The 16,256-nt window shown below is 48.9% G+C and overlaps 1 protein-coding gene and 1 pseudogene across 7 annotated transcripts in view; one reads left to right on the forward strand and one right to left on the reverse strand.

The window, feature by feature from the left end:
* Positions 1-8,328, forward strand: part of APLP2 (amyloid beta precursor like protein 2) — a 70,496-nt gene extending 62,168 nt beyond the window's left edge. For 2 of the 7 annotated variants that reach the window (XM_060105331.1, XM_060105335.1), the window contains 5 exons: positions 1,697-1,732; positions 4,474-4,559; positions 5,288-5,362; positions 5,685-5,840; positions 6,879-8,328. In XM_060105331.1, coding sequence (XP_059961314.1) covers positions 1,697-1,732; positions 4,474-4,559; positions 5,288-5,362; positions 5,685-5,840; positions 6,879-6,980 — 455 coding nt within the window. In that variant the 3' untranslated portion in view covers positions 6,981-8,328. Of the gene's footprint in view, positions 1-1,696; positions 1,733-1,843; positions 2,089-4,473; positions 4,560-5,287; positions 5,363-5,684; positions 5,841-6,878 lie in introns of those variants that run through there. The other 5 variants (XM_060105334.1, XM_060105336.1, XM_060105332.1 and 2 more) reach the window with 4 other exon arrangements.
* Positions 8,329-14,326: 5,998 nt separating this feature from the next.
* Positions 14,327-15,167, reverse strand: LOC132494276 (iron-sulfur cluster assembly 1 homolog, mitochondrial-like; annotated as a pseudogene).
* Between the last annotated feature and the right edge of the window lie 1,089 nt (positions 15,168-16,256).

The following is a 16,256-nucleotide window of genomic DNA, read 5'->3' on the forward strand; positions in this document are numbered from 1 at the left end:
CACCGAGCACCTGCCGCGTGCAGGCACCGAGTGGGGAGCCTTCAGTAACGTCGGGAGGTTTGTGACGTTTCTCCCATTTTATGGACAGTTTGCCTAAAGCCCACTGTTTGTCCTGGTCCCATCAGCTGCCTCCAGTGTGTGAGGCCTTCCACGTGGAAGCCCCTTTGCAGCTTAAATAGCACTTCCGTGTTCTAGGCTGTCATTATCTTTTCCTAACAGTCTTGGGAGGTAGGTGACGGGGGCTGCAGAGGTGACCTGACCCACTCGAGCGTGAGGCGGGCTGAGAAGCTGTCTCTCTGCCTCCTCCTGCGCAGGCGTGCTTTCTTCCATCCCCTGCCGGTTCTCGACGTCTGTAGGGATCTCCCAGAGCTCTGGGTCTGGGGGCTTTCCTGGTGGCGCAGTGGTTAAGAATCTGCCTGCCAGTGCAGGGGACACAGGTTTGAGCCCTAGTCCGGGAAGATCCCACATGCCGCGGAGCAACTAAGCCTGTGCGCCACTACTACTGAGCCTGCGCTCGAGAGCCCGCGAGCCACAACTACTGAGCCCATGCACTGCAACTACTGAAGCCTGCGCACCTGGAGCCCGTGCTCTGCAACAAGAGAAGCCACCGCAATGAGAAGCCCGCGCACCGCAAAGAAGAGTAGCCCCTGCTCACTGCAACTAGAGAAATCCCGTGCGCAGCAACAAAGACCCAACGCAGCCAAAAAAAAAAAAAGCTGTGGGTCTGCACCAGAAATAAACAAGCTGCTGAGCCCAGGCCCTGAGAGCAGGGTGTGGAATCAGTTTCTATTTATTTGCCTGCTGCTGTTGTGGCTGATGGTGGTGATGATAAAAATAGTGGCCACCGCTGTAGAGTCCTCCTCATACGCCAGCCTCGGCTAAGCACTGTGCATGGATGCTCTTGTTTATATTGTAATCCTCAAAATAACCCTCTGAGGTAGGGACTGGGAGCGTTCCCCATTTGGGGATCCAAGGTTTAAAGAGGTTAAGTGTCTGCCCAGGGTCACGTAGCTCGTAGGTAGAGAGTAAGGGTTTGAACCTGAGCTGATGTGGTCCCGAGTCCTGGGCACATCCAGTGGTGCTGCTACGGAGGCCCGAGGAAGGGGGCGTCCAGCTTGGCCTCCAGACCCGAACACAAGTGCCTTCCTTCTAAACCAGCTCTCTCAGAGGTGCCGACTCAGTACAGTTGACCCTCTGGTCGTAAAAGGGAATCCGAGGAAGGAGCCAGATAAATAACGAGGTGCCAGCGCGCTCCCTAAGCTGCTCTTCCAGACCCCACCCGTGGGGCTGCAGGGTGGCCCCGCTTCCTCAGCTTGCTGGGATGGGGGCGCGTCTTGCTCGGACATTTGTGAATTAGGACCTTGTCTCCTCAGAAAACCACAACCACTGCTAACTTGTGTTTTTGTTACTTTCTAAGAAAGGTAACTTGGGGCTAAGCTAAATAATTTGGGACCCTCACAGAAGTTCCCCCAAAAGACCCAAGACCGCCTGCCGTCTCTCCCTTCCTCCCAGTCACGTGCTGTAGCTCTTACCGCCGTTTGCTTGTAGGGCAGCTCAGGCCCAGTTTGTAAGGAAGAATATGCTTTTGTTCACATTATAGGGAGAGTCAAGTCAAAGGTAGGAATTTTGAAAGAAGGGATTTTTTTCTTAATCTCCTCTTGTGCTGTTTTGTTTTTGTTGCTTTCCTTTCTGCTAGACACTCAGCCGGAAGTGTATCACCCAGTGAAAACAGGTTGGTTTTGTCAAAGATGTACCCCCTAAGACCTTCATTCCTTTCACTTGCCCGGAAGTTTCACGCTCCGTTCCATTCCACCACCTGATGTTTTCCGCCTCATGCCTTCAGACATGGCTGTGGGAGGACCAGAGGAGCCTGACTCCCGGCACCCAGAACCCAGTGTCCGTGGGTTTGCTTACCCGGTGGCCATCCTGAGCTGCCCTTCTGGATGTCCAGAGAGTCCAGAGGAATACAGAGTAACCAAAGTAGAGCCTTCATAAATCCTTTTAAGCTGGGTAGACCTTAAAAGTATATCCAGCTTAAACAGGTTGGTTGCAAATTCCTAGGGTAAATAAAAACATGCTTATGGTCGGGTGGAGAGTCATTTTATTTTACCTCTTTTTCTCTGCTGCTCCCACATACATCTTTTCCCTTTCTTCTTAGCTGTCCTCTGCCTTTTGTCCATGCCCGAGTGTCTGTTTCCAGCTGTCTCATGTCCCCCGAGATGTAGCGCCCCTCAGAACATAGTAGAAGCTGATGGATGAAACAGGTTGAGACAAGTGAACTCTTGCTGTAACGGGTCTCCACTTTTCAGCTGAAGTTAGCTGCGTGTGAGCACAGGCTGAAGGCTTGCACACTTGATCTTGTTTAACCACTGAACACACTGGAGGTAGAGTTATTAGCTCTCTTTGCCAGATAAGGCAGTTGGAGCAGCCTCAGAGTTCAGTCATGAGCTTAGGAACTGGAGGAACCAGAATCTGAACTCAGCTTCCTCCGTCTTCACAGACCGCGGTATAGCTGCCGCATTTCCGGGCCGGGGGGAGCGGGGGCCAGTCCAGCCTCCAGGGTCATCGTGAACAAGGGCACACGTTCTCGGACTGACCGGGCTGCCTCGTGCCGTGCCTGGCTGAGGGTTTGGCAGTGGTGTGTGTGTGCTTCTCAGAACACAAGGTTGTGAGCTGCCTGCAGAAGTCACTCGTGTGCACGTGCTTTGTTTTATTCTACTTGGGTGTGCCTCTTCATCGCTGTGTGGACGTTCCTCTGGGCGGCACCTCTTGGATATGTTTAGGTGAAGTTGAATTTTCTGAAAGATTAACTTGTCCTTATGCTTCAACTGTTATTCGTTGGAATAGTTTAAACATTAACGTTTGGTCTGTTAAATTCCCTTGTTTATTCATTCTATAAAACCAAAGTGCTTTGGGTCGGTGTTAAAGAAACATGAGGGTTGTACCACCAAAAAAAGTGTTAGGAGAGTCTGAGCACTGGTAGTAGGACTTTAAATTGGTTGGTTCAGTGCCACATTATTTTTTAGATAGGATCCTGCCCTAGGACCTTTGAAATTCTAAGGAGGAGGAGAGAGAGAGATGGAAGGAGTGCAGAGCTCGAATTTATTAGGCTTGGTCCGGAGCATGCTGCTGAGAGAGAGCCCTCTTTCTCAAATAGCTGAAACGCAGTGTTGCCGTTTCATTGACATTTTGGGACTACAAAAGCCGGCCCTGGTTTAACTCACCCTAGAATCAAGTTGTGAAACTCTTCTTTAACATGAAAGCTCTGGAAAAAAGGCTGCCTCGTTTCTGGCTGCATTCTAATGAGTTAAGCGTTAGCTGGCCTGGGGGTTCAGCAGCTGCAGTGCGGTTACTAGCGGCTCTGGGTCCAGAACGAGTCTGGCCGTGAGCTGGAGAGCTTTGCTGCGGCTGGGTCTCTGGCAGCCTGGGACAGCGGTGCTTTGCAAATAAATACTCGTGTCGGCATCTTACTCACTTACGGGTGGTCACCTTAGAATGCCGAGTTATGCCGCCAGGTTGATGTATTTATAAAAGGTTCGAAGCACAGGCGTCTAGGTAGCACCGTATATAGTATTATTAACGAGACATTGGCAGGAGAGCTAGAAGTCACGTGCTTTGGGACTAAAATTAGAGAAGATTGCACCTCACTTTTCCTCTCCCTGGGTTTGTGCTGCACCTTTAAACGCCGTCGTCAGGAGTGCCGCGCACAGGTGATGCAACATCTGACCTTGACAAGAGACTGTTGCCATTCTTGCTCTGTTTATGGAAAGGTACCATCCACCCTGGTGTTCGAATTCCCCCCATGTAGGGAATGCTTCCTTCCTGTTCATTCTGTCATAACCACGGAGGATGTGACTGTCTGATAAGCCCCGGGAGGGTGACATCCTAGTGAGAGACACAGAAGAAAATCAATAATTACAAACAGTGGCTCTAAGTACTATAACCTGGGAATGTCTCCCAAAAAGAGCCACAGCTTGAAGAACAAATAGGAAGGATATAAGGTCAGGGAGGGTATTTCAGGCAGAAAGAACTGCCTGTGGCATAAAAGATGGTGCTTGAGGCAGGCACGCAGGTTCGCTGCTGCTGTGACCGTTCTTCCACTCAGAGAAGTGTCAGAGGAGTGAGTTGAGGGGTCGTGGGTGCTTGGTAATATCACAGGGTGGGTCACGGGTTTTTTGATGCTGGAATGCCTTTGGATCCAGCTTCTATTTATAGTACGAAAAGTATCCTCTCCTGAAGGCTTGCAGAGTGAGCCCAGCGCGCTCTCCTTCTCCATGACACCCATCGGTCCCGCGTCACTCACCCCTGTGGAGCACAGCGCATCCTCCCAAATGGGAGCAAGTACCATCTCGAGAAAGGGGAGGGGGCCTTTGGTGAGGGCTCCCTGGCCCTCAGGAGGGAGTTGGCTGCTTCTGTGAGGCTGGCGCGAGGTCAGCCGATCCCAGGAAACTCAGGTGCGCTCTGTCCACACAGGCTCTGCACTGGGAGAGCAGGAAGGAAGGCTGATCGGGGCCGAGGAGAAAGTGATTAACAGTAAGAAGAAAGTGGATGACAACATGGTGAGCCGTTTCTCCCTGCTCTGTGCCCGTGTTACCTCTGAGAATCATTAGAGTGCGTCGCATTGTTTTAGATGCTTCCCAGATGGACCTCCACGTGTCGGTTTCCATAGGCTGGCAGATGGGCAGGCCCTGACTGCTCCCACAGATGCGCTGTATTGTTGAGCGTCTGGGTGTGAATAAAGGATTATTTTTCAGCAGTAGCTCATCTCTTGCTATACCGTGGAAAATATATTTGCAACTGAAGGTATGAATAAAATATGAGGGGCCATTTCAAATGAGTAGAGATTTAATAACTTGAAAATGGAATAGAGTTGAATTTGGTTCTTACACTGCCTGAGGTTTATACCACCTATTAATTATTCATCTAGCATTTTTATCACTTACATTCCTGGATTATCTTTAACTGAATTTGATATTTAAACGTGGCTGCTTGGTAATCTGTGCTGAAACATCTCCACAAGGGTTACCTAAAGGAAAACGCAGGTGACGACCCTTAAAAGACCAACTGCTGTACAGTAGTTTTGCACCCGCACCTGCTCCTTTGTTCAGGAGTTTGGCGAGCGGACTTAGGTGAATGGCGCAGAGCTGATGGGTTAGTGGGTGTCCATCAGGCGCCTGCTTCCCTCCACCAAATGGTAAATGGAGGGGACGAGAAGCAGTTACACACTAAAATTGCCCTCCCTCCCAGTTGGTGACATTCTCCCCCCCCGCCCCGCCCCCTTTTTCAGGTCATTGACGAGACCTTGGACGTGAAGGAAATGATTCTCAACGCCGAGAGAGTCGGAGGCCTCGAGGAGGGGCCGGTATGTGTCCCGCTCCAAAACCTGATGGCAGGCCCCACACCAGCCTTGGCCGTTTTCTCTCCCTCCTGGGAGCACCTTGCGCTATCTTAAGCTATCAAAGGTCCCTCGTCCCCCATGTCCCCTGTGCTTTCGGATAAGAAAGCTCAAGTTCGAATCTCCATGGAGATTGCAAAAGGTGGGGACTCCCCCGACCTGGTCGACCACCTGGATGGCAGGGTCCAGGCGCCCCCTTGGGGTTTTGGAGGCGCGACCGAAGGCTCACGGCCTCCCCCGCTGCTTGTCGTCTCTCACACCTTGTCGCACGTCTGTTTCGTCACGTTAGGAATCCGTGGGGCCCCTGCGGGAGGACTTCAGTCTGAGCAGCAGCGCCCTCATCGGTCTGCTGGTCATTGCGGTGGCCATCGCCACGGTCATCGTCATCAGCCTGGTGATGCTGAGGAAGAGGCAGTATGGCGCCATCAGCCACGGGATCGTGGAGGTGAGCCGTCGGGGCTGCGGAAGTCGAGCGTCTTGACAGGCCACGCGTCTGTCAGAGGACTCTCCGGATCATTAGGTCACGTCTCGGAAGTCAGCCTCGGCTGAGTCAGGTTGATCCTGTCACGAGAGCCGAGCCGTCGCCAACTCTTAACATTAATGTGGGCTTCGACCGTGAATGCGAGGAAAGCATAGGAGCACTTTGTGCTGCCCAGGGTGAAAACTGTTTTCTCAGATTGTTTCCTTAGTGTTTCCTTTTTTTTCAGGTGCGTTATAGATGTTTGAGAATGAAGGACTGCTAATACTGTTTCTTTCTTTGTTATTAGTTTGCTCTTTTTTGACATGTTTTATAAGGAGAAAACCAGGTATATGGCCGTTCAGGCAACAGTGGATGGCAGTGTGAGTGAATTGATTCCTAAAAACATGAACTAGGAATAAACGCTCTTCCTTTTCAATGGGGAGAAAAGCAACAGTAAATTCGGAAAGAGCCAGACCAGGCTGTTTCTCTTCCATCTTCTGCTCATTTGTGATTAGAACTGCTTACTTAGCACTTATTTTTGGTGAGTGGTGGGAATGTCCACAGCGTCTTGATTCTAGAAAATGAATACAATAAAGAATAGAATCTGCTGGGGGAAATGAAGGCACATGCGTGTGTCTTAGTTATCTGGCTTCACCTCCTGCTGCACACTGGCCTAGCTGTAGGGTTCCAGGGCTGGAGGGGACCTGAGGTCACCTGGTCCTGCTCCTTGGCCCTCGCCGAGGCTGCCCCGCAGAGAAGCGGCAGAGCTGAGACTTGTCACTGTGGTGCTGGGAGATTCAGCTCACTGTTTTCTCCAGCTTGGACTGGAGAAAGCGTGGGCTCCAGCTTTCAGCAGCCTAGCCTCTCTGACCCTCTTCTTTTCTCTTTCCTCCTCCTGGGTCCTTACCGCCTGCTCTTGTTGGGTCCACCCCGTGGTCCCCGGGGATCGTACAGCTCAGGTCTGCTGATGCCCTGGGAAGTTCTCTTGGGCTCACGCAGTAACCCCCGTCTTCCTTCCTGCAGGTCGACCCAATGCTCACCCCAGAAGAGCGTCACCTGAACAAGATGCAGAATCATGGTTACGAAAACCCAACCTACAAATACCTGGAGCAGATGCAGATTTAAGCAGGTGAAGCACGACACCCAGCTGGAGTGGGGGGGTGAGGCGGGCAGCAGACGTCCAGAGGTTTGTATCTACGACTGACCCACAGCTACTTCCAGAGGATTTCATCTTACACTCAGACCTCCTGGATCATTAAGACTATAAAGTACTACTGTAGAATCACAATTTCCATTCTTTTTAAATGGGTGAAAAAATGTTAATATAACAATATATGATATATAAACCTTAAAAGAAGTGAAAAAATTATCTATTACAGATATTTGACTGATGTAGTTTTCTTTTTTAAATTAATCAGGAGTCCCCCTTCTATCGTATTGTCTCACACATGCTCTCCGTAGAAATGGAAAATGTTGATTTTCAATGATAGACTGTACATGCTACATGCAGGCCGTTTGTTCCGGCCACATTGTGTAAATCAGCTGTTTACGGCTCACTGTCCTGGTTTTTATTTTTAAAAAAAGGAGAGGCAGTATTCCTCATTTAAAGCTTTAAATGAGCTTTCAGAAAGTTGCTGAGAAACTAACTGAAATAAGGAGCCGTAATTGATCCTTAAAATACATCATGGCCCCCCTCTCAAAATTCCTTTGAAGGACCAGTTTCTTGGAAGTCTGGTGCGCCCACCACTGGGTACCTGGGTGTCTCCACACAAGTCCTGTCACCAAGGAGGCGCTCAAAGCAAGCATTTGAGTTCCAGCCTCTTTCAGCGAGCCTCGTGTGTACAGATTAGGGCCACTACTGCGTTCCTTCTGAATCCAGTTCTTCCACAGAAATTAGCCTGTAGTTTGTACATGACGTTCTTCCACTGTCCGCCGTTGAGTCACTGTAGCTTTTGACCGCTCACTTCTCTCCCGAGTAATGTCCAGATGTGCTGTTTTCCTCTTTGGGCATTTCCCACCCCCTCCGAAGGCACTGGTCTCCACCATCCCCACCGTTCACTGAGAGAAGACAGCAGGAGGAGGTGGCCGGCATCCTGGGGAGGATGCGGGAGGTTTGCTTTTCTCTGGAAGGTGGATGCTCCAGGCTGTACACAGAATGATCTGTAGACCCCATGGAAAGCTTTGAAGATTTTGTTTCCTTCCCATGAGTCTTTGTGATGCTTGTATAGTTGATGTTGACGCTCACAGCTGTTTCTTTTCCTTTTTTTTTTTTTTTTTAATTCTGAAGGTTCTGGTAACCTGTGGTGTATTTTTTCTCTATTTCCCTGTGACTGTTTCTTTTTCTTCTTCCTCCCCTTTACCCCATCCATGTCTCTTCCCACTATGCACAGGTAAACTTCACCTACAAACTCTTTAATCTGCTCTGTGGAGAATGTACAGAGTTTAAACACATCAATAAATACTTTAACTTCCACCAGGACTCCTTGTTTTATTGGCCTGGCATTACTCGCGGTGATGATGGCTTTAACCCTCCTGCCCTGGACAGTGGTGCTTCCTTCCCTGGAGGGTCTCTCACTGCACAGCAGAGGCAGGAATTGGTACAGGAAGCTGGACTCTTAGGCTTGAATTCTGTTTTTCATTTAAAAAATAAGAGGGAAAGTGCTTCAGCCTCAAAGCTGGTGGCTTTTATTGATCTCAGAGAACTGGTCTTTCATTATTTCTTTAATGATTTCCTCCACTGTGTTTTCTGTTTTCTAAAATTGTAATTGGCTAAATGTCGGACCTCCCTGATTGCTCCTTTTTCTTTAGTTTTAGTCTGTAATCTGGGTGATTGCTCTGCTTACCTTCAGCCTTTCTAGTGAATTTTGTAATTATATTTTTAAATTCCATAAGAGCTGCTTGCTTTATCTTTCTCTCTTTTTTTTTTTTTTTTTTGTGTCCACCGAATGGCATGCAGGATCTTAGTTTTCTGACCACGGATCGAACACGTTCCCCCCTGCAGTGGAAGTGTGCAGTCCTAGCCACTGGACCACTGGGGAAGTCCCTGCTTGCTTTACCTTAATATTTCATATAACATTTCTTCTTTTTATGATGCCAAATCCATCTGAGTTTGTACATCAGGAATTTTTAAAGTTTTCTTCCTTCTCTAAATTAACTGTTTCCTTTTGAGCTATCGACGTCCTATAAATTCCTATAAACATGTAGTGATCATTTGATCAAATGTGAGAATGAATTACATGATTAGCTAAAAGAGATAAAATAAGTCAGAAAGTTAAGAATTTGGTGCAGCGAAATACAATTAATGTTTATTAATATGAGACTTTTCTTCCTGATTCTGGAAACAGTGAGTGGAGCTTGTGGCTGAATTTTTAGAGAAAGGTTTGCAGCCTCCATTTCTGAGTTTCTTAAATAAACTGCCACTGGTTGATGGAGGCTTGTTTACCCCACGCCTGCTTTCAGCACTTTGTGCCTGGGGGTGGTTTTCACTGGTGATCTAACATCCGGCTACTTGTATGAGTAAATTCAGGGGCTAATCTCAAGAGTCCTCACTCTAGTTTACTGTGACGCTGATTTACAGTATATGGTGCAGTTAAGAGTCCCTTGCATATACATGCATACCTGTGTATAAGTGTACATGTATGTGCATATAGGGAATGTGCATTTTATGAGCCTCTGGCGAGGAAGCACCTTGGGACAAACCAGTTGAACAGGCTGGTTCTCTGTAGCGATCAGCACATCCCCATCTGCCCCTCCCTCCTACACTGGCCTCACAACTTGCTGCCAGAAAGGTCGCGAAAAAGAGGAAATTTCATTTTTTTGAAGCCAGTTTCTGCCAGTGTTCTAAAGAGTGTTTTCACTTGACCCTCTGCAATACCAGCTGGAAAATGTGGGTCTACATTCATTATGATTCAGTTCCAAACCTAACAGACCAGCTTTTTGTATGTTAGCGCCTGCCATCTGCTAGCTGCTTTGTATACAGCACCTCATTTAATTATCTGAACTTCAGAGCATGGCTGTTATTTTACAGAAAGCTGAGGTCCTCCGCCTGGTGAGGGATGAAGCAGAGACCCAAGCCCAACTGTCACTGTCCATCCCCTTGCTCCGTGTATGTCGGCCCTGGGAGACGGCCCAGGAGTCACTTCATAAGTGGCGCCTGTCAACCAGGACTCATCCAACTGGCCAACTCTTAGGACTGGTGTCCATTACCCACACCACTGTCAGTGGTGGGCCTCGGAGATGCCTGGGGCTGGTGAAATAGCAGTGGGTTCCTTTACCCCAGTGGGGTCAGTACAAAGGGAGCTGAGGGTAGATCCGAACATCCTGGTGATTAGGTTTACCTGTCGCCCTTACCCTGGATTGATGGAGAGCTCTAGCTCTGTATCTGTAGATCTATAGACGCTATATGCAGATGTAAGTTTTTTAATTTTGAAAGGAAACGCATGTAAGGCAGGGACTGCAGGGCAGGCCTCACCTAGACCAGCTCCACCCTGCTCCCTGGCGGCACCTTCCCCGCACAGGGTCCTGAGAGAAACTCGTTCATCCCCTAGTTTCTGCCGTGACTCAGCCTTGCCCTCTGGGGAACGTGGCCCTGCCCCCCTTGCTGGCAGCCTGGTGCCGGCAGCTCCCTGCGGACTTTGGCGTGAGGTCATCTGACCTCCTGTCTGCTCAGTTACAAATCGGAACCTGGCAATCGAGGTCTGAGCCAGCCCAGGTGTCCTAGTAATCTCTGGTTTCAGTTGCCATGACGCTGGTTCTCTGATTGAGGAGACACACTGGGACATGATGAGTCTCTAAGTTAATCTGGACAGTCCCCAGGGTCCCCTCCAGAGGAACGCACAGTCTGACGTGACTTGTTCGAAGTGGACACGGGCCAGATGGATGGAAGGAACCAGAAGGCCCTGTGGCACCCGCCCCCTGCCCTCCACCATTTCACAGCTGAAACAGCCACCAGCTCACATGTTCCTCAGCACAGAGCCAAAGTCTGGGACGTGCAGTGCTTTTCTGGGACAAAGGGTGAAGTGGTCCTTGTAAAACGGAGTCGGTGCCTTGCCTTGTTACCTAGAGTGAATAAGGGGAAAGGGTGTCTCTCCTGCCCTCTGTGGGCACTGGATCTAGCAGGCCTTCACAGTCGCAGTCTGCTGTGCTTTTCCTCAGGGAGTGGCCCAGGTATCCAGGGAAGGGGACAGGACCTAAGCAAATAAACAGCGTTTTTCTAGAATCCTTGAAATGGATGGGGCATGACTTCTTGAGGAATCTCGAGGCATTCTCAGGCCAACTTAACCCAGGTCTGATTGAACTTAAAATGCTGGAGTCGGTGGCTCTTTCTGATTAGAGCAGCAACCTCCACGAGTAAAACCTTTTAAATTTGTGCCCTCTATAGAGAGTCATTTAAAAGCCGTATGCATGTACTATCATAAATGGAAATTTGGGAAGCATAAGAAAGATGAAAATTTTTTTCCAAATTTTATTTACTAAAGGTACAAAGCCTTTTGGGTCCAGTGAAATATTACTAGTTTTAGTGCAAGCAAAGTGATTGCTTTCATTCTCTAACTAAAGTCCATAGTTCCTTCTGATTTCCTTAGTTTTTACCCAGTGTCCTTTTTCTGTCCCAGGATATCACGTATTTAGGTGTGTCTCTTTAGAGTCCTCGACTGTAGAGCCTCCTCAGACTTACCCTGTTTTTGATGACTTTGAAGGTTTTGAGGCGTACTGGTCAGTCCTCTACCAGGATTGGTTGGGTGTTCTCATGATAAGACCCTGGGATTATGTGTTACTGGGGAGGAAGACCACAGCCAAGTGCCGTGTTCATCACAGCATATCAAGGGGACAAGCTGTCACCATGATTGTCACTGTCCTTGTCGTCCTTGATAACCTGCCTGTGGTGTGTTTGTCAGTTTCTCCCCTGTGAAGTTTCTCTCCTCTCTCCTCTCTGGCAGGACATTGCTATGTGCTTAAGGAGTGGAGAGTTATGTTCCGTCACACCTTCTTATTTTTAAATTGTGTTCTAACACTTTGCAGCTCAGCAATCAGAAAGCCAGGTTCTAAGGTCTGCTTGTTCCATTGTATTTCATGGCTATCAAAGCTGAAAGAGTTCTTGACTGTGGTGATGGTTTCAGGGGTGTGTAAGTCTGACGTGTGTCAAACTTATCAGATTGTACCTTTCTAATATGTGCAGTTTATTGTATGTCAATTATACCTCAATAAAGTTGTTTTTTTTTTTTAAGCCGGAAGAGAAATTGCAAAAAACAGGCTGGAATGGGATAAGTCATACTAGACTGTGCCTGTTAACAGCACGATACTAAATTTCCAATCCTATCTACCAATTCTGTTTCCGAGCTTAAGTATACAGATAGGTCTTTCAGATGAGGCATCACTTTTGACAGCAGAGTTTACTACTAATGGAAACCTTTCCAGACATTGGTTTTCAAGTTCCTCCATAGCATAGGTTTCTTTAGAAAAAGCAAGTTGAAAAGGTGTTTTTAGCTTAAAAAACAAACAGGGAACAGCATAACATCATTAAAGTTCAACAACTCTGATTACTTTGTCACAGATGAATCTCTCTGTGAGGTACAAATTGGTTTCTTGGTCACTTCCAATCTTATTTTAAAATACTGTGAAAGGGGCTTCCCTGGTGGCGCAGTGGTTGAGAGTCCGTCTGCCGATGCAGGGGACACGGGTTCGTGCCCCGGTCCGGGAGGATCCCACATGCCGCAGAGCGGCTGGACCTGTGAGCTATGGCCGCTGAGCCTGCGCGTCCGGAGCCTGTGCTCCGCAACGGGAGAGGCCACAGCAGTGAGAGGCCCGCGTACCGCAAAAAAAAAAAAAAAAAAAAAAAAAAGACCCGGTACAGCCAAAATAAATAAATATTAAAAACAAACAAACAAACCAAAAAAGAAGCTCGGGCTTCTGCTCTTGGGTTTCTTCACTTACAATTTAGGCATAAAAGCACTGACCTCACATGTCATGGGTTTAATGTCAGGACATGTGGTTACACTTCTTCCTCTGTCACACGCATGGTGTGCACTCAGTAAGCTGACGTGACACAATGTCAGGGGAAGGGTCTTGGCCTGCATCACCTCCTCCTAGTCTGCAGTAAGTGCACAGCATGTGCTTTGCATTCAAATGACAGCACTGAGTGCCTTCTACGTGCAAGGAATTCACAGCTCCATGATTTAGAAGAGGTTGGAGCCTGGGAGATGATGTGAGACACTCCTTTTGTAGCAGGGCAGCGGGTTTTATTGCCATGAATGCCGCTCCTTTATGTTACTTTGGATCCAGCTTACTTTCCATCATCTACACTAATTGCAGGGTATCGTGTCATTGGTGACTGTGGTACCAAGGTAGTACCTACAAAGTTCTGTAGGTGACTTTGTCACAATACGCAGAAACTTATTTTCTGGTATCTTCTATTTAGCTTTGGAATGCTTCATATGATGGGAGGGGCAGATTTATTTTCTATTTATTCAAGGGATAGTGCCAGCCAGTGTGCTAGGCTCTGAGGTCTCAAAGGTGCGTAAGACATTGACAGAAATGCAAAGAAAAGGTGATAAATTCCACAGTAGAGGTATAAACAGACCTAGTTCTGGTTTAGAGGGAAGCATATGGCAGTCACATGATTTCTTCAGTAAGCCCTAGAGCTTCCACAACCTCATGGAGGAAGTAGTGTATCAATGTGGATAGGCTAGACTTGCTGCAATAACAAACAAACCTCGACTCTCAGTGGCTTAACATCCCAAAAGCTTACTTCTCATTGATGCTACATATCAAATGCACATCAGCAGAAGTCTCTGCTCACTGCAGCCACCTAGGGCTGCAGGGTAATAGGGGTCTTGTCTTATCTCAGCATGTGCTTTCAGGATCATCTTGCCAGGGAGAGAAGGCATGGGGATTGTGCATTGCGTCTTCATGCTCCTACCTGGAAGAGGTGTGTATCACTTGCCATTTGCCATTTCCCTGCCCACAGTTAGCCATAGGGCTGCACCTAACTTGAATCCCAGCCTGTGCCCAGAAGGCAGAGAGCTGGAAATACTCCGGTGAAGAACATGAATGACTAGTGTTGTGCAAGTGACTTTGTCCCGATGTGCAGAGATGCTTGTGAAGGAGAAGGGCTTCCCAGCGGGTGAGAAGCTTTAGGAAAGGTGCAAATGTGGGGAAGTCTGGCTGCAGAAAAGGGGTCCTAGTAGGATTGCCGGGAGGCAAGTTTGCAAAGGAAGACAGGTCACCCTGTGAGAGCCAGGCAAGGAAGTTGGATTTGATCCAGGACACACTGCGGGTTTTACGGGAGCTGTGGTTTAGGATGAGTAACCTGATTGCCTGTGCCGGAGAGGTCAGAGGGTAGCAAACTGGAGGCAGAAGATCCAGTTGCTGATTATTATTATTTTTTCTAAACGCACCACTTTACTTTCATTGTAAGGCAGCCAGACATTACAAACCTTAAGCACGTGACAGTCACATGATTTCTTCAATAAGCCCTAGAGCTTCCACAACTCCTGGGGCCTACAGCCCGACCTGAGGAGTCTAACGTTAATGCTTTCTCCATAGACACACGTTCCTTTGAGGTTTGTTTTTTTTTTTAATAAATTTATTTACTTTTATTTATTTATTTTTGGCTGCTCTGGGTCTTCGTTGCTGCGCGCGGGCTTTCTCTAGTTGCGGTGAGCGGGGGCTAATCTTGGTTGCGGTGCACAGGCTTCTCATCGCGGTGGCTTCTCTTTGCGGAGCATGGGCTCTAGGCACGCGGGCTTCAGTAGTCGTGGCATGTGGGCTCAGTAGTTGTGGTTCGCGGGCTTCATTGCTCCGTGGCATGTGGGATCTTCCCAGACCAGGGCTCGAACCTGTGTCCCCTGCACTGGCAGGCAGGTTCTTAACCACTGCGCCACCAGGGAAGCCCTGACGTTTGGGTTGTTGAACACAAGCTCACCGGATCATTTGTCTTCAACACAGTCCATTTCTGTTCCTAAAAGTATTCACTGTGCTTTCTTCTCGATGAACATGCTGACACCATCTTGGACAACCTCCTCGTCAGAGTTTCCCTGTCTTCGTATATTCTAGCAGGTAGCAAAGGCCATTACAGCCCTTGGTTTGGACACCAACTTTCACACCTACGTGTTTAGGCTTATCTTTCAGAAGTTGTTCTATCTTGTTTACTGCTGAAGGGATCAGGGTGAGGGTGGCCCGGGTGGGCTGCAGCTTCCTCTGGCTCACAGCGTGGACAGTGGCCCGGACTAACAAAGCCAACATCCTCGCTGCCCTGGCGCCCCGGTGCCTCGGGCCAGAGCTTGGCCACCTCAGCCTCTCTCCGTGGACAGGGTGGGCACATTCTCCATTTGCTTCTTATACTAATCCAGGCAAAGGGTGATAAGAGCTTGAAATGGGGTCTTCTGCATGGGGAGGAAAGAGAGGTGGTACACATCAGCTACCAAAGAGAAAGAGTTGCTCAGGTCTGGAACGAATTAGGTATGAGATGCAAGGGGGCTGCAGAGTCAAAGGCGATTCCACGGTTTTGAGCCTAGGAGAACAGTATTATAAATGGAGAAAACAGTGCAAGGTGGCAAGTCTGGGAAGGAAGTTCAGGGCTTGCTGATTGCAAAGCAGGGGTTTTTGTTTACTCTTCTTTCCCAGCACCCAGAACAGTGCTTAGCATATAATATGTGCTCGATAATATTTGTTGACTCTGTAACGCCAGTAGAACACAAGTGGAGAAGTTCCCAAGCAATTGTGAATGCCGAAGTGGCACTCCTTCATGATGCCAATGCTAGGAAGGCAGATTTACTTACTTGAAGCCACAAGATGAGTTGCCAAGAAAGTGTAGAGAAAAAGAGGAGGCTGAAGAGAGAGCTTTGGGAACCTTGACGTTTAGGGGCCAGAAAGTGGGACCGGAATCCAGGGACGAGATCAATCGGTATCGGATGCTGCAAATGGGTGAGGGAGGCTGGGGACAGGTAAGAGGGCACTGGGTTGAGGAACTCAGGGGCAGCTGGACTCAGCCACAGCGCGGCCCTCCTAGCAGCAGAAGAGGCAGCTGCTGGTCTGGAGCGAGAGGAGAGCAGTGGCCGGAGCTGGAGGCTGAGCCAGGGGCGGTTCTGGGTTTTGTTTGGCTTTGGAGGGGTTATAACTGAGACCTGGATGTGGAGCAAGGTGGGGAGAAATTGAAGATGCAGGGGGGAGGGAGGGAAAGAAACCAAGGTGGGCCTCTAGGAGGCGGCAGGGAGGTCGTCTTCCAGCGGAAAGGGCCACTTCTACTCGAGGAGGAGGGCAAGGGGGAGGGGATTAAGTTTCGCAGTTGTTCGGTCCTTCCCGCCCGCCTGTTCCGTGCGGAGGCACAGTGCGGACCGGACCGAGGGCCACCCCCAGTCAAGTCGCCACTAGCTCTTACACTACCTTTAGGCGGTGGCCTCGCTT

Source organism: Mesoplodon densirostris, chromosome 7, assembly GCF_025265405.1.
Source record: "Mesoplodon densirostris isolate mMesDen1 chromosome 7, mMesDen1 primary haplotype, whole genome shotgun sequence".
In the NCBI taxonomy this organism is placed as follows: Eukaryota; Metazoa; Chordata; class Mammalia; order Artiodactyla; family Ziphiidae; genus Mesoplodon; species Mesoplodon densirostris.